Genomic DNA, 18,644 nt, shown 5'->3' on the forward strand with positions numbered 1-18,644 from the left:
CATGTTATTGTCATTTTGAACAAAAACACAAGAGTAAAATTACCAACATGTAACTGGTCCACAATCCCTTGTTTCAGTAAACCCAGACCCACCTACCTCCATGACTATCGGTGGTCTTGTGTTAAGCCCAAAGGCCCCTGAGGCGGGTTCCTTTTCTCTCCTTGATTGGGAGTTGGACTGGTAGGGAGTGTGGATTCCATGTTTCTCTTGACCTCTGCTTGGGTCTTGGTCTGAAAACCTTATCATACTGAGCCTGCCTTGTCGGACAATTCTGGCCATAATTCTGAGTCTGCCTTGAAAGACGACTCTGATCATATTTCCGTGCCCAGCTTTCAAGCTACCACCGGCTTCAGTGAACTGCTTACCCCCTATGGAGGTGTGGGATGTGTTGTCGCCTACTGATGAAGTTTGCTTGTCGTTGGTACCTTGATTGGTCTGACAGCTTTTGCTTCCTTCTTCTGGTCTTACCTGAAGAGAGGATTCGGCGGCTGGTTTCTCCAAAGTCACCCTGATAGTGCTGTTCCCTTGCCGGCATTTGTGCGGATATTCTGCCAACTGCTGTCTCTTGAGGCCATATGCATGTGCTTCAGTATGTTCATACTTTAATTCGAGATCAGTTACCTACTGATCTCGAAACCAAATTTCGTTTGAACGTTATGCGAGGTTCAAATGACAAATAAATGGTATTGTATAGTATTGTAATTCGAGATCAGTTACCTACTGATCACTCACACTCCCCTCCATTGAGAGTGAGATTTGTAGGTAGCCCTGAAAACAGGTGCTGCCGCAGGCCCCTGAGGATACCTGCGCTGACATGGCCCCTCCAGCGGGCCTAAATGAGATTCTTGCTTTGGGTCAGACTGAAACTGACCGTGAATGCTCCTCTCCTCAGAGCAGGAGACATTTTCTAGATCTCTATCCAGGGAAGCACCCAGTGGAACCTGGATGATTGCAGAAGTATTTCTTTTCTTTTGTGCTTATTATTTATTTTATGTAAAGCTCTTTGGTGCAAGTTAACTTAAACAGTTCTATATAAGTAAAAGTGACTTACTTACTTCCTTTCTTCTGCTTGTCCCTGGGAAGGTTCCCCCCCCCCCTGCTATTGTACTCTGATTCAGAGTGGTTTCTTCCATATGTACTTCCCCCTCCAATGGGGAAGACATTGGGTTGCCCCATTATGCGAGGCTCCCGGCACTGCCTGCTGCTGTAGGCCCGGGCTGACACAGCTCTCTCCTTAGAGCAGGTCATTGTTGGAGCAACTTCTCCAAAAGTTGCTATGTGGGAGAGTCGACCTCAGACGCTCTCCGTTGAGGGAGGGTATCCCTTTCCCTCCCCGGACTCTTCTGAGTCAACGGGTTGTTTGACTTGCGGGTGGATTTTCTCGTACTGCAGGACCACCAACGGAGCTCTCCTCCTGCAACAAGTCTCCTGCCGGTTCAGCTGCCAGCGCTGTGTCGGGAAACACCGTCGCCCGCTACTGGGAAATGCTGCGGTCTTCGGCAGCCGACTTCCCCGCGGACCGTATCCTCGACATCTGGGCCCTGAAACTACAAAATGTTTCAAGCCCGAAAGAACGCAGGTAAGTGATTCAACTTTCCTTACCTGCCCATCCTAACGGCCTGGGAGGACGCAGTGCCTCTGCCAGTCCGTCGCGCGTTGCGTTCAGACGTAATGACGCGCACGCAGACCGACGGCCCTTCTTCACGTAGTCACTCACGTGACTCCGAAGTAAAATCTACTCCATACAATTGTTTTTTAATGCCACATTTCCAGCAACTGCCCAATTTCCTTTTGCCTTATCAACACATATTGTTTAGAACACAGTGCTGGAGTAACTCAGCAGGTCAGGCATCGTCTCTGGAGACCATGGAGGGGTGACAATTTGGGTCATGTTCCGACCAGAAACGTTACCTATCCATGTCCTCAAGAGATGCTGCCTGACCCGCTGAGTTACTCCAGCATTGTGTGTTCTACACAAGATTCCAGCATCTGCAGTCGCTTGTTACCCCAACATACTTTGTTCTTTACCTTCGCTGCCACCAGTTGTATTAATGAGCCAGCTGGTTGAGATGTGGCCTGACCAGCCCGGGTGCTTTCCAACATTTACTGGCCATCCCAACGACAAGAGGAATTCCAGGAAATTAGACTGCACATTACTGGTGGATTCCACATTCCTGAGAATCTGAAAAAACAAAGAGAATGAGTCTACGAGGAAATGATCAATGAAACAAAACATAAAGGCTAGCAATAACAGGAGAAGGATTGGGTAGCTACACAACCGGAGGCTAGTGATAGGTGGGGGATAAAGCTTTGTTGCTTTAGCAGCATGTTTGGGATCATTGTCTTGCTGTAGAATGAACCACCGGCCAATGAGTTTTGTGGCATTTATTTGAACTTGAGCAGATAGGATGTGTCTATACACTTCAGAATTCATTATGCTACTACCATAAGCAGTTGAATCATCAATGACGATAAGTGAGCCAGTACCTTCAGCAGCCATACATGCCCAGGCCATAACACCCCACCACCGTGTTTCACAGATGAGGTGGTATGCTTTGATTCTTGGGCAGTTAATTCTCTTGCCATCACTCTGATATAAAAGTTAATCTTTGTCTCATCTGTCCGCAAGAGATTTCTCCAGAACTGTCATTGCTTTTAAGTACTTCTTGACAAACTGTAACCTGGCCATCCAATTTTTGTGGCTAACCAGTGGTTTGCATCTTGCAGTGTAGCCTCTGTATTTCTCTTCATGAAGTCTTCTGCGGACAGTGGTCATTGACAAATCCACACCTGAAGAGTATATCTGATCTGTCGGACAGGTGTTTGGGGATTTTTCTTTATTATAGCGAGAATTCTTCTATCATCAGCTGTGGAGGTCTTCCTTGGCCTGCCAGTCCCTTTGCGATTAGTAAGCTCACCAGTGCTCTCTTTCTACTTAATGATGTTCCAAACAGTTGATTTTGGTAAGCCTAAGGTTTGGCTGATATCTCTCTAACAGTTTTATTCTTGTTTCTCAGTCTCATAATGGCTTCTTTGACTTTCATTGGCACAACTTTGGTCCTCATGTTGATAAAACAGCAATAAAAGTTTCCAAAGGTGATGGAAAGACTGGAGGAAAGACTAGGTGCTGAGAGCTCTCTTATACCTGCATTAAGGAGGCAATTAAACACACCTGAGCAATTACAAACACCTGTGAAGCCATGTGTCCCAAATATTATGGTGCCCTGAAATGGGGGGGGGGGGGACTATGTATAAACAGAGCTGTAATTTCTACATGGTGAAACCAAAATGTATAAAAATGGCCTTTAATAAAATCTGACAATGGGCACTTTAACCACATGTGATTTTTTCTATTACAAATCTCAAATTGTGGAGTACAGAGGCAAATAAATAAATGGTGGGTCTTTGTTCCAAACATTATGGAGGGTGCTGTATCTGAGGATATTGCTGGAAACTAGAGGAAATTGCGGGAGCCCTGTTTAAAATTTACGAGTCGTCTTTAAATACAGGAGCGGTGCCAGAAGACTGGAGGGTGGCAAATGTGGTGTCTCTATTCAAGAAGAGCTGTAAGGGAAATGCTGGCAACTATAGGCCAGTGAGCTTAACATCTATAGTCAGAAAGTTACTAGAGAATATTGTGAGGCATAGGATATACAGGCATTTGGATGGACAAGGGCTGATTATGGATAGTTTGCATGGTTTTGTACGAGGGAAGTTTTTTGAAGATGAGACCAAAAAGGTTGATGAGGGCAGAGTTGTAGATATATTGTCTTCAGCAAAGCATTTGACAAGGTTCCTCACGGTAGGCTGCTCTGGAAGGTTAGATCGCATGGGATCCAAGGAGAGATAGCTGAATGGATAGAAAATTGGCTTCTTGGAAGGAAGCAGAGGGTGATGATGGAAGGTTGCTTCTTGGACTGGAGGCCTGTGACTAGTCTTGTGCCTCAGGGTTCGGTGCTGGGACTGATACTTTTTGTTTGTTATCTACATCATTGATTTGGATGAGAACATACATGGCAAGATTAGCAAGTTTGCTGAAGATACAAATGTGGGTGGTTTTGTAGATAGTGAAGATGGCTATGAAAAATTGCAGCAGGATCTTCATCGATTGGCCAGGTGGACGGAGGAATGGTTGATGGAATTTTAAACAGAGAAGTACGAGGCATTTTGGGACATCTAACATGGGCAGGACCTACACAGTGAATGGCAGGGTTCTGGGGAGTGTTGTAGAGCAGAGGGATCTAGGAGTACAAGTGCATGGTTCCATGAAGGTGGAGTCACAGGGAGATAGGGTGGTCAGAAAGGCTTTTGGCACATTGGCCTTAATCAGCCAGAGTATTGAGTATAGAATTTGGGAGGTCATGTTGCGGTTGTACAAGACGTTGGTGAGACTGCATTTAGAGTATTGTGTAGGATGGAACTATAGATGCTGGTTTAAACCGAAGATAGACACAATAAGCTGGAGTAACTCGGCGGGACAGGCAGCATCTCTGGAGTTAAGGAATGGGTGATGTTTTGGGTTGAGACCATTCTTCAGACTAGTATTGTGTTCAGTTCTGGGCACCATGTTATAGGAAAGATGTTGTCAAGCTGGAAAGGGTACAGAAAAGATTTACGAGGATGGTGTCTGGACTGGAGGGTCTGAGCGGTAAGGAGAGGTTGAGTAGGCTGGGACTCTATTTTGTGGATTGCAGGAGGATGAGAGGTGATCTTGTAGAGGTGTATAAAATCATAAGAGGAATAGATCGAGTAGATGCACAGTCTCTTGCCCAGAGAAGGTGAATCGAGGACCAGAGGATATAGGTTTAAGGTAAAGGGCAAAATATTTAAGAAACAGACAGGTACATGGATAGGACTGAACATTGAATTCTCCCAATTTTGCTAGCCCTTGCTGTCTCCTCCCCTTCCTTAACCCTCGAGCTGTCTCCTCCCATCCCCCCGCCCTCGGGCTCCTCCTCCTCCCTTTTTCCTTCCTTCTCCCCCCCACCCCCCATCAGTCTGAAGAAGGGTTTTGGCCCGAAACGTCTCCTATTTCCTTCGCTCCATAGATGCTGCTGCACCCGCTGAGTTTCTCCAGCATTTTTGTGTACCTTCGATCTTCCAGCATCTGCAGTTCCTTCTTGAACACAGGTACATAGATAGGACAGGTTTGGAGGGATATAGATCAAATGTGGGCAGGTTGGACTAGTGTAGATGGGACATGTTGGATGGTGTGGGCAGGTTGGACTAGTGTAGATGGGACATGTTGGATGGTGTGGGCAGGTTGGACTAGTGTAGATGGGACATGTTGGATGGTGTGGGCAAGTTGGACTAGTGTAGATGGGACATGTTGGATGGTGTGGGCAGGTTGGACTAGTGTAGATGGGACATGTTGGATGGTGTGGGCAGGTTGGACTAGTGTAGATGGGACATGTTGGATGGTGTGGGCAAGTTGGACTAGTGTAGATGGGACATGTTGGATGGTGTGGGCAGGTTGGACTAGTGTAGATGGGACATGTTGGATGGTGTGGGCAAGTTGGACTAGTGTAGATGGGACATGTTGGATGGTGTGGGCAAGTTGGACTAGTGTAGATGGGACATGTTGGATGGTGTGGGCAAGTTGGACTAGTGTAGATGGGACATGTTGGATGGTGTGGGCAGGTTGGACTAGTGTAGATGGGACATGTTGGATGGTGTGGGCAGGTTGGACTAGTGTAGATGGGACATGTTGGATGGTGTGGGCAAGTTGGACTAGTGTAGATGGGACATGTTGGATGGTGTGGGCAGGTTGGACTAGTGTAGATGGGACATGTTGGATGGTGTGGGCAGGTTGGACTAGTGTAGATGGGACATGTTGGATGGTGTGGGCAGGTTGGACTAGTGTAGATGGGACATGTTGGATGGTGTGGGCAAGTTGGACTAGTGTAGATGGGACATGTTGGATGGTGTGGGCAGGTTGGACTAGTGTAGATGGGACATGTTGGATGGTGTGGGCAAGTTGGACTAGTGTAGATGGGACATGTTGGATGGTGTGGGCAGGTTGGACTAGTGTAGATGGGACATGTTGGATGGTGTGGGCAGGTTGGACTAGTGTAGATGGGACATGTTGGATGGTGTGGGCAAGTTGGACTAGTGTAGATGGGACATGTTGGATGGTGTGGGCAAGTTGGACTAGTGTAGATGGGACATGTTGGATGGTGTGGGCAGGTTGGACTAGTGTAGATGGGACATGTTGGATGGTGTGGGCAAGTTGGACTAGTGTAGATGGGACATGTTGGATGGTGTGGGCAAGTTGGACTAGTGTAGATGGGACATGTTGGATGGTGTGGGCAGGTTGGACTAGTGTAGATGGGACATGTTGGATGGTGTGGGCAAGTTGGACTAGTGTAGATGGGACATGTTGGATGGTGTGGGCAAGTTGGACTAGTGTAGATGGGACATGTTGGATGGTGTGGGCAAGTTGGACTAGTGTAGATGGGACATGTTGGATGGTGTGGGCAAGTTGGACTAGTGTAGATGGGACATGTTGGATGGTGTGGGCAAGTTGGACTAGTGTAGATGGGACATGTTGGATGGTGTGGGCAGGTTGGACTAGTGTAGATGGGACATGTTGGATGGTGTGGGCAGGTTGGACTAGTGTAGATGGGACATGTTGGCCAGTGTGGGCAAGTTGGGCCGAAGGGCCTGTTTCCACGATGTATCACTCAATTACTCTAATTCTGTCTCTCACCATCTTCACCAATGATACATCGATATGCATCGGCAATTGTAAACAAATTATTGATGTCCATTTACTATTTTGTAAATTTATAAGTTATAGGATAATAATAATAATAATAAATTTTATTTAATGGGCGCCTTTCAGACATCTCAAGGACACCTTACATAGTAATCGGAATAAAAACATATAATCGGAATATAACAAGTAATAAAGACATCACAGAGACACAAATTAAAAACAGAATTCAATCCAAAAACAGAAAATCAAAAACACAATGTGAAGAGAGAGCAGCGGCAGCCAAAGCGCGCCAGCGTCCACTCTCTCTTCACGGCAGCCATCTTGGACACAGACCTACAGGACTACAATTAAACAAAAAAATCATCCCCCCACAGTGGATACAGTGGTTACAGTATACAGTGGGTATACCAACATGATGACGACGAAATGAAAACGGGAAAAAACTAACAATTGCATCTTCAAGAATAAAAACAATCGCAACGGTACAATCATATCCTTCATGTTTGCCTCAATACATAATATAATTGGTACAAACCACAACGCAAAGATCTCAAACAGATTAAATAAATGCAGGGGTTTATCAAACGACCACTCACGCCTGCATCATTGTTCCATAATAGTACAACTTATCCTGTATTTCAACCTACTTGCTGACATCCCCATACGCTCTGCTCCATGACTGTCCAAAACATCTATCATCTCAGCCTCCAATATACTCAATAATTAAGTGTGTACAACCTTGCATTGAAGGGAGTTTTAAAGATATATAAACCAGTGTAAGAAATTCTTCCACATCCTCCTCATCTCAATATTTCTTACCCTAAACCACGCCTTCCTAATTCCAGATACTCTAGACAGAGTAAACAGCAAGATTATCAGACGTAATTTGGCCATTTCAAATTACATCTGACAGCAGCTGCATATTATTCCATGACCTTCATCTGAGATTCTAAGGAACTTGTTGACCGCCAAGTGTAAGGGAATAAAACCACCAATAAGCCACTCACCTCATCCTCCAGTATTGTTGGTCCTTCTGCAGAAGAACCATTTCCTTTCTAGTGCTCTCATTCCCGTCACTCTCCACCCCCCCCCCCCCCCCCCCACCTCATTCACCCCTTGCCTCCTCGATTAGCGCAAGCTGTGACTGATTTTGGTGTTAGTTTATTATCACCACCTGTGTTCTAAGACCTAGTCGAGGTACAATAGGCATGAGCACTCACCACATACTGAGAAAGTGTGGGTGCCTATTACAAATGGATACTGCAAGACTGAGTCAGTGTAGATAGAACCTGGCTCAGTGTTTATTTTGACGCCAACATGAAGAATAAGCAAGCTCTTGGTGAGGAAACTGAATAACTCAATAAGACACTTGCTCATACAACAGAGTGGTAAATTAACAAAAAAAAATTCAAAGATTCACTGTTCTCCAATTAATTACATTTTACTCTACTTCTTATGGTAGAATTAAGGATCTTTATAATGAATTGACTTAGTGGACACAGTGTCAAGATCAATAATGCTTCACCGTCACATATAGGTACAGTGAATTTCTTTTTTTGCAGAGTTCACTAAAAATCTTACTATACATAGGCACAATCATACTTAAGTACAAGAGAGTATGAATAGTAGACTATACGGAGACAGTACAGGATTCGCAATGTTTCCGGCACCATTTTAGATCTTTACCTCTTGACTGGTTTTCTGTCCGGGTTTCATATAAAATATGAAGACAGTTTCGAACGGTCTGCAGGGCAGCAAGTCCAAGTAGCTGATATCATCAAAGAATCCAGCGAGAGTGGAGTCCAGTGCAATAAGATGAGGAGGAAGACGACTGTTGCCTGGTTCCTGAGGAAAGGCACAAACACTGTCAGAGTTACATAACATGGAAACTGGCCCTTCTGCCCAATTCGTCCATGCCCACCTAGTTGTCTACCTGAGCTAGTACCGTTTGCCTGTTTGGCCCTTACGCCTCTAAACCTGTCTCAACAGTTTCCAGCTCATTCCACATACCCTCGTCCCCTTTAAATCTTTCCCCTCTCACCCTAAATCCGTACCCTCTAGTTTTAGACTCCCCTATTCTGGAAAAAAAATCTTTATCTATACTCGGTTAATATTGTGTGTCGCTCTGTAAGGTCACCCCTCAGCTTCTTACACTCGGGAAAACAGTCAGTCCCAGCCTCACCTTGAACCCTCCAGTTCCAGTAATACCCTTGTGAATGTTTTCTGACCCTTTCTAGCTTAATGACATCCTTCCTATGGCTGGACAACCAGAAGTAGGAAGGAAGGAAAATGCAATGCTAGTATTTATTTCAAGAGGGCTAGAATACAAAAACAGGGATGTAATGCTGAGGCTTTATTAGGCACTGGTCAAACAGCAATTGGAGTATTGAGAGCAGTTCTGGGCACCATATCTGAGGATGGATGTGCTTGCATGGGAGAGGGTCTAGAGAAGGTTTACGAGAATGATCCCAGGGATGATTTGGTTAACATCTTATGAGCGTTTGACGGCACTGGGCCTGAACTCACTAGAGTTTAGAAGGATGAGGGGAGAACCTCGTTGAAAGTTACCGAATAGTGAAAGGCCTGGATGGAGTGGATGTGGAGAAGATGTTTCCACCAGTGGGAGGATCTCAGACCAGAGGCCATAGCCGCAGATTAAAAAGGCTACCATTTTAGAAAGGAGAAGAGGAGGAATTTCTTTAGTCAGAGGTTGGGGAATCTGTGGAATTCAATGGATATATGGTAGAGATTGATAGGTTCTTGATTAGTAAGGTGTCAAGGGTTATGGGGAGAAGGCAGGAGAATGGGGTTGAGAGGGAAAGATTGGATGGCAGAGTAGACTTGATGGTCTGAATGACTGAATTCTGCTCCAACAACTATGAACTGCAGAACACTCCACATGTGATCTCCTCGGAGACGTATACAATTGCAAATTAATGGACACTGTAGGGGATGGTTAATGGGAAAGATCAATAAGATGTGCAGGATTGTTAGGGCAACTTCTACACGAGTATTGAAGGGCAGTATTTAGTTAAGTACGAATCCTCTTGGGCCGACGAGTGTTTTTAGGAACGTGGCTGCAGAGCTGGTGCAGGCGGGAGGGTTTTCCCACGGCAGTCCGGATCTGTGTTCACTGGCATTTAATAATAATGAGAGGAAATCTTATTGGAACACACTAAGATCTTTGGGGGGCTAGGAGAATATTAGGAATTAGGAAAGCTAAGATTCTCCTAGCTTTGGAAAATGCTCAGAGAATATTCTCCACATGAGCAACTTAGCATGAGAAGGAATGGTTGCAGCCTAATGGGAGAATCATTTAAGAAGATAAGAAGATTTCTTTTCACAAAGAAGTGTGTATTTGGGATTATTATTTTTCAGAAAGGCGTGGAGGCTGAATCCATGAATTTATTCAAAGCTGTGGTAGATAACTTTTTTTTTTTTTAAATGAGCAAGGGAATTATTAGAAAATAACAGGATAGTGAACGTAAGGAATGTTGGATCTGCTGTTATTTTAATATCGATGAGATTAAAGGAGCTAAATGACCTGCTCGTTCCTATTTCTTCAATTTATTGAGTAAAATGTTATTCTATGCAAAGAAAATCTGCCTCGGCAGCCTCAGCCCTCCCCCCCCCCCATCCCACAGGATATGATTTTATCATTGAGAACGACCATATTAGGAGCCATGGCCTTCAGTTATAGTATGGTTATACAAAGTGGAATCTGTTGTACCATGCAGCCAAACAATGTGCATCTGGAAAAAAGTAGCTGTGAACACAAAGCACGAACGGAAGAATTTGGAGTGATCTGGGGAGTAATTCTGTACCTTCAGGGCTTCCAGAGAAAGGAAGCCAAAGTGTGAGAGCAGAAGGCGAGCGGTCTGGAACTCCTGGGCTGGAGGAGGGGGAGAACACTCCGTATCTGGATCAGGGAATATTGTTTTCGACAGTCTCTCCTCACTGTTCTTTTCCAACGCATTTTCATAGAGAATTTGATTGGCCATCAACTTCTTCAGCTTCTCGTGTTGAACTTCCATCTGTAAAAGTTTAATTACAGTTCAGTATTGTACAATCCATGTTGCAGACAGAGGAGGGGTGGATAGAATAAAGGGAATGCCTATGATAGGGTGGAGACCTCGTGATATAATGGTGTTGGGTGCCGTCTATGAGAGGGGAATGAATTCTCCTGAATCATCGTGGATTGTCTGGAGGAGTATAGATAGAGGAAATGAATGAGGGCAGATAGAGAAAAGAAAACGCAGCGTGCAGGAACTGAGAGACGCATGCACTGCAATTTCTGAAGAGCTAAAATTAGAGAAAATGCTGCAATACTCTGCAGATCACTCAGCATCTGTGGGGAGAGAAAAACTGTGTGCATGTTAGGTGAGTGGTTTTATAGCAGAAATGGACCAGTTCAGTTCAACAGAAATAGGAAAGACTGGTTATCAATACTGGACTCCCGAGAACTACAACTCTGCTTATTAGAAGGCAAGGTGCTGTTTGTTGAGCTTACCTATAGTTTCATTGGAATCATGCAGGGAGGCAGACAAGATCAGAGTGGAAGTGGAATGGAGGATTCATATCATTCTCTGGGTGGGTTATCCCTGAGACCAAGGATTGTGTCCTGCAAAGCGGCCCCCCAATCAGCATTAGTTTTCTCCACTTTAATGGAGCAACATGTAAACTAAAAGAAGTGCAAGTGAATTGCTGTTTCACTGGCAAGGACTGCTTGGCTCCCTGGATTATGGGATGAAATAAAAGGGTTGCATAGGAAAGTACACTAAGCCGGGGAGTGGTTGGTGGAGGTGGAGGAGTAAACCAGGGAGTTGCTGAAGGAATGCTCTCTTTGAAATGATGAAAGCCATGTGGGAGAGCCTGATGCTGCAATGGAATACCCTAACACATGGAATTCACTGCTTGAATGGGTGATGGAAGCAGTTGCAATTCACAAGGGAACTGGGTAAATGCTGCAGGGAGGAAACAGGGGGTGGGGTGGGATGGGATTGACTGGAATAGTGAGAGCTGGTGTGGGCTCCTTTCACACTTTAGTCATTCTAGTTTGGGAACCAGTAACCCAGTTGTGAAACTGAATTTCATGTATTTGATAATCTGTGACACACACCCGAGATAATTACAAGAGAGTAGACGGGTTGTGAATGAAGATTACTCCTCCTCATTCACAATTTCCTTTGGGCGGGTACTTTCCCATAAATATTCAGTTTGGTCGAGACAACCTTGGTCTAAATAAAATGACTGCCCCAATACCCTGAAACAGCCTGTGAGCTGAGTGACATCAATAATCAATCCCCAAGGGTGGGCAATAAATGTGGCTGTCAACATCACCCAAATCATTGTGTTTTTCTGTTTTGTTGGCTGACTTTAAGTAAACGTTAAACACAACCCGTGGATGTGGAACTGATGAACTCCAGAGATGCGAGGAGCTTGTTGAGATGAATATTGTTACAGTGTGAACAGTGTGGAACACTGCCATGTTCTACTAGTTGCTGACACACGATGGCAGCACTGTTTCACTGCTCTGACTTAGGATCGTGCTCCTCCATATCAGCTCAGCAGATGACTAAAGTACACATTCATTTTTAAATTCTTCAAAGCAATAAGAAATCCTCATTTTTTGGCCAAATTATTGCAGGATTTAAAATAACTGAACAGTTTTCCCATCCAGAAGCAAATATAAACTCTAACGTTTAAAAGAGTACACAGAAGAACTTTCTGCAAGTCAATACTTTTAAACTGGTGAGTACTTTAATTTTAGCACACAACATGACTGCTTCAAGAATTCATAAACGTTTTGTGTGTAGACTATACTTGGCTCCCCTAGAACTGCAGGATGCCGATGGGTTGCTGATGTAGTGAACGTGTGACATTTTGTGGAAACATTTAGTGAGTGTTTAATGCATCTGCCCAGCCTCTATTTGCACCATACCTGATCAGTCACAATCTCGTGGAGATCTGGGATGCTAAGGTCAGCTTTCACAAATGGAATTTTGTCCACTTCCTCAGGGAAAGGCCGATGTTTCACATTGTACTTGATCCCCATGTTACCCTTTGGAGGAGGGTGTGGCTCAGGGACAAATGCCTGTGGATGATATTGAAGTTATGTTACAGCACATCTTTCTCATGACCATCCCCCTGCACACCACCCCAACCCTCCCCCCTGCTGGTCCTAAATCCTGCTGGGGTGTGGCTACACTTAAAAATGCCAAACTGCTATTAGGCGGTGTGGTGTTAAACAGTCAAGGCCCCGATATACCTTCCATGTCCACTTTCCAGCAGTGAATACTGGCAAATTACCAGGAGCAGGGCGGAGGGTGATTAGACCTCTCTGCCAGGAAGGATGTGGTCAATTATGGTTGGGAACTGCTAAATCAGCAGGCACTTAAAGTTAACCCAGACCAAGTGGCTGAATTTCGCATTGCCCACAGCACCCGGAAATGACATTTACATATACTCCGCTTCCTTCAGAATAACTAAAGAATATTCTTTGCATAAGGCATTCTTTTAGCACAGAACACTTTGCCATGAGAAGGCATTTTCCATTGCACTCTAAACAGATATTTAAAACAATAAAAAATACATCATGGGCTTTAACATTGTGTGATTTGCTCTGAACTTTCTTCAGGTGCTCAGTGTGTGTTGTTTCTGGAAAGGACAGGGATTATTACTCATCTCCAGATCTCCTGCTTTCTTGGAGTACAATAGTCCTCCTGGTAAAACTACTGGCAGTGTGCCCTAGGAGCAAGACGAAGAAGGGTCTCGACCTGAATCGTCACTCATTCCTTCTCTCCAGAGATGTTGCCTGTCCCACTGAGTTACTCCAGCTTTTTGTGACAGACATTTGATGTTTAACAGGCATGTGCAACACTTTATGGAAACATTTAGTGATTATTTAACACATCTGCCAAGTCCCCATTTGCATCCTTACCTCATCAGTCAGAATCTTATGGAGAGCCGGAATGCTAAGGTCAGCTTTAACAAGTGGAATATGCGTTACCTGGAGCAAACGCTGCTGTTTTATGATTTATTAATGCTGAAGAGTCAGGAGCCAGGTCACTCTCACACAACTAGCACTTGCAGCCATAATATCCACGTTTCTGGTTCATGTATATCCCTAAAATGTTGAAGGGGTAGGGGGGGGGGGGTGGGGGAACCTTCCAAGATAGTAATGTCGTTAAGTTCAAGAAGTGGCTAGGGTCTCTCATGCACTTGTGCAATATCAATTGTACTTGCTACGTATTGACCCATAACAGAGTGTTGCCCAGATCTTGTTGCTTCAAGGGATGGACAATTTAATTACCTAAACAATTGGAAATAGAACTGAACCTTGTGCAGTGAACATTCTGACCTCAAGATGCAAGACAGGTTGAAGATACTTGGACATACGACACTGTTCTGGGGAACACATAAAGCAATATCACAAGACCATGGAGACTGATCTCCAACAATCCCAGCCGTCTCTTCACTTGACACTTTCTGCATTCCCACTGCCATTAATTTAGTAAGGCTCCTTGACGCCACACCTTGTTGCCTTGATGTCGACTATTCAGCTTGTGCGTCAAGCTGAACAGCCCGGGATGTAAACAGCTCTAGCTTAACATAATCAAAGTCCCAACTCCAGATGTTGAATGACCAACTATTCTGAGCACTTTCTATCAGTACGTGAAAGCACAGCTACAATGGCAGTGTTAAAAAAACCTATTCAAGCAGGAAGTGAAAAATACTGCAGGCACCTCTTACTTGATGGAATGTCTCTGTTGGGGATGTGCTGGTGTTTGTTGGCAGCTCCAGCATACATTCTCCAACATGTTCCCTATTGCCCCGCAGTGATTCAACCATGTGAAGCTTTAAAAAGTTTAATACCTGTTGACCTACTTATTTGTTGTGCGTTTCCATCATAAATTAAAGTTCTCATATTAATTAATATTTATTGGACAAAGTTGCTACTAGAATTAGACGTTGTTACTTTGGATAATAGAGCAGGGAGGGCAATGAATTCCAACCTTCTGGTTTGCTCGCGACCCCCTTGGCTGGTGGTGAAGTTGCATGGTCCACGCATGCCTCCCAGACATCCCCCGGAGAAGCACAGTGACCGAGGGGCAAGGATCTGGTGGAAAAGCAGACAGAATACTTCCAAAGGCCTGAAACGCAGCTTAAATTTGCAATGTTTAACAGCATTTTAAAAAATAACCCCATCCCCTGCATTCACATCCAGGAACACCTACATCGGGGAAGGATAGACACAGAGTGTTGGAGTAACTCAGCGAGTCAGGCAGCATCTCTGGAGAAACAGGATGGATGATGTTTCGGGTCGGCACCCTTTTTCAGGTTGAAGGACCCTGACCCGAAACGTCACCTCTACATTGTCACCAGAGATGCTGCCTGATCCGCTGAGTTACTCCAGCACAGAGTTTCTCTAGCACGTTGTGTATTGTCTGAAAGGAAAAATTTGCAGTAGTGCTGGGATGCAAAGAATAGTAGTACAGGGCTAGGTTCACTGAGTCTTTAAACTTTGTTTCTTGATCAACTTTGATGAAACCCGTCTTCCTCCTCTGGCTCCCACCCCAAAATAAACACAAATATTACTTGACCCGAGAGATTTAGTACTCACTCTGGTCATTGCCCAGGGGTTGTTCCAGCATTGCCAAGATGATGCTGTTGTCCAAGACAAAGTATCGGAAGTGGTTCTTGCTGGTTGAAGTCAGCCTGGAGTATTTGATCAGTGTCTCTTCATTCAGAAGACTGCACGGTGAGGCAGGCCCACTGGGAGAGGGGAATGCTCCAAGCAACTGCATTATACTGGCGAGGAGGAGAATTAACAAGTATAACAGCCAATGTACATATTTGGAAAAAAAAAGCCACGTGCAAAGCAGGTTTCCTGTGTATATAATTCTACATCAAGCAGTAGAGTGAACAAAGTTCATATTTACCAGATTTTACCAACTCCACCAAGGGAGCATAACTAATAATGTTCGTAACTATGCATTTTTGCACAACCTTTTGCTTTAGCTCTTAGCCTCCAAAGCTAGTTAAGTTGTTATGGGAATTTGTGTGGTAAATTGAAGGAAATCTAGGTTAACTGTTAGTTCTGCCTCTTACCAAGTAAGTGTGGCCTCTGCAGCATCCTTCACTCGCATTGATGCAGGGTTCAGCTCCTTGTCTCCCTTGTATCGTACCTCCTGATCACTGGTTTTTGACTTGCTTCCTGAGATGCCCAACTCTACAATCTCCAGAACCTCAATTAGGCAGTCCTGTGAAAGCAGACAGGACGTTAGACTGAAGTAGACAGCAAGCTCCACTCAAGTTCAAGTCATGCAACAATACTTCCGCCGCTTGATCCAGCAAGTAAACAGCTTTGAGCCAGGAATTTTGATTACGCTCTTTCTGAATCAGAAGACATGAATTAAGAGCAGGTGTAAGACACATCAGCTCTCAAAACTGCTTCTTGCCGGCCACCAACACCACTATTTCCAATTGATATTAAATGGCAGAGTCAAGGAAATGCAACAGAACACATCTACAGTGCATTCATTCTTTCATTCATCGTTTAAACATTAGGGACGCAGTGGTGCTGGTTTCTGACGGGAACGGTGACGGACGCACCACACACCTGTCCTCCAGTTACTGCGGACTTCCGCCGCTGGAAGTATAGGATTTTGGTGTGTGTGCTTTATCATCATTCCTTACAATGCTATGTATGACAGTGAGCGCAACTTCTACTGAAGTATGGATGGCTGTTGGCTCACTAGAAGCTCATCTGCCCTTTGACAGGTCTTGTGTTTGGTCCTGCTGGGGGCCCACAGCCCCCTCCTCACCTGGAAAACCAGGCGGGGGAAGACGGTTTAGTCGCCGACTATCCAACCATGGAGCAGGTAGCACGGGATTACGTGGTACCCGTGGCGGGGGGGAACTCCCCCCCGACCTGACCTGAGAGTGCAAAATGTTACCAAACAATTAAGGTAATAGGTCTTTCACGCTCGATGTCAAAAGTACCTTTTCGTTGAGCATGTCTGGATGTTCTGTAAGCCAGACGCAGAGACACTGGAAGGCTGCCACGATCATGGAGTGCAGGTCTCGGGAATGAAACGGAGCAGGCCGGCTACACTGGTAAACTATGTAGCTGCACACAGAACTGACCGCACGCTTGCGGTCTGACGAGTCCACACTCACCTTCACCTGTTTTACAAAGCAAAGAGTTAGTAACTATTCTGGATGCTCCACTGAAATGGAAGGCAAGAAGGGTGGTGGAAATGACACCGCTGAAGCTTAGAGTTAGAATGTTATACAGCCCTTCAGCCCAACCTATCATGCCAACCAAGGTGCCTTCCTAAGCCAGTTCCATTTGCCCATGTTTGGCCGAGATCCCTATGAAACTTTCCTAACTATGTACCTATCTAAATCCTTTTAAACGTGTAGTGAAACGTTAAGTTTTAGCTCCACAGTTGCAGCTTTGGCCATCAAGTCAGCAGATTACCGCAGACGTGCAGTTCAGAGCTCACTATTGACATGAAAGGCCACAAAACCTCCCAGAGTCTCTGGACTGGATTTCAATTGTATGGTCGCATGGACACCAATCTGTTTGTTTTCAGTTGCTGGCCTGACATTGAGTGGTGGTGTGCTAGTCTTAAAAACATCAAATAATTGACCACTAGAACTGTCAAACACTTCTCAGTTGTGCACCTGCAGAGGTCATACTGAAATAAACCACAAAAAGTTAGCAAACTCGCACAAATAACACACATGGGTTCAAGTTCCTAGAAAACTAAAAATATCACATGCAACCCACTCTACATTATACAAAGGCGTCTTTACATGCAACATGCAGTTACCCTGCGAATTGCGTGCAGCTGTGCAAAGCCGCCTGCACCAATTCATACTCCCAGCATGCTGTTGAACTGACCTTCAGGAAGTGTTGTGGGAACTATTACAATCTGAGCATTTTATAATTAGAGCAAGGCTCATTTAAATGTTTGGGGAGTGGGTGAACATTTGTGGCTAACATAGGTGAAAGCAGCTCTTGATCACGTCGGGTTTGCATTATGTAAGGTGAGCCACTGCAAGTTCAAGAATGAAGCAAACTGCTGGTGGTTTTCCCAGTTCCAATTACTGTTTCTTATTTTGATCGGCCAGCAATATCTTCAGTAACCTAGCATCGTGCTCTAAAGTTCAGATCAAGATACCAAGGTATCCATAAAACAAAAACAGTTTGTGTAAGATATCTTAAATTCAACGGTGAGTGTAGGAATTTAAATTGGTTGGTTTTAAAGGGGACACATATGTCCAGTGTTAACACTGCATGGCAATGGCACCAAGCCATGCCTTTATCTTTTGTACCCAGTCTGTTTTTTTTTTTCTAATGTAGGGAATGAAATTGAGGAGAGGAAGAAAAAACTTCCCTAGTTCACAGTCCTCTGTCGAGGTTCTTGTCTTTCAGCACTTGAGTGCGCTCGCTCAGTCTATCCTGCAATACCTTCATGCATTTGCCAAATAGTACCGGTTTCATTAGTTATTGCTATCCAATGGAAACTTATCTGACCAAGGACGTGAAGGAACTTAACCAACAAAATACCACAAGTACCACCTCATTGAACTCTTTATTCCAGCATGATGTTGCAATTTCTAAGGAACCTTGGCCTGTTTTCCTTGCTCCATGGATGCTGCCTTACTGGTGATCTTTCCAGTGTTGTGTTTTATTTCAACTTTACTTAAAATTGGTTCATTTCCAGCATTTTAGTTTTATTTCAGCTTTTCCAGTAGAGGCACCGGGAGCAGGCTGCTTGAACACAGAAAACCTTGATAGCAAAATGTTTAATGGACGAGGCCAAAATAGTCCAGATTCAGTCAGTCTGTGAATCATTGTTGAAACTTCAAAACCAACTGTTTACACATTTAAATACATTGTGCACATTGCAAG

The 18,644-nt window shown here is 44.6% G+C and overlaps 1 protein-coding gene across 14 annotated transcripts in view; it reads right to left on the reverse strand.

The window, feature by feature from the left end:
* The window catches only part of ralgapb (Ral GTPase activating protein non-catalytic subunit beta), a 112,975-nt gene that overhangs the window by 20,484 nt on the left and 73,847 nt on the right, over positions 1-18,644 (reverse strand). For all 14 annotated transcript variants that reach the window (XM_033042121.1, XM_033042118.1, XM_033042117.1 and 11 more), the window contains 8 exons: positions 16,724-16,906; positions 15,830-15,981; positions 15,342-15,529; positions 14,734-14,837; positions 12,660-12,812; positions 10,543-10,752; positions 8,405-8,563; positions 2,029-2,182 (listed from right to left, as the gene is read on the reverse strand). In XM_033042121.1, the coding sequence (XP_032898012.1) occupies positions 2,029-2,182; positions 8,405-8,563; positions 10,543-10,752; positions 12,660-12,812; positions 14,734-14,837; positions 15,342-15,529; positions 15,830-15,981; positions 16,724-16,906 (1,303 nt within the window). The remainder of the gene's footprint in view (positions 1-2,028; positions 2,183-8,404; positions 8,564-10,542; positions 10,753-12,659; positions 12,813-14,733; positions 14,838-15,341; positions 15,530-15,829; positions 15,982-16,723; positions 16,907-18,644) is intronic.

This window comes from Amblyraja radiata, chromosome 23, assembly GCF_010909765.2.
Source record: "Amblyraja radiata isolate CabotCenter1 chromosome 23, sAmbRad1.1.pri, whole genome shotgun sequence".
Classification (NCBI taxonomy): domain Eukaryota; kingdom Metazoa; phylum Chordata; class Chondrichthyes; order Rajiformes; family Rajidae; genus Amblyraja; species Amblyraja radiata.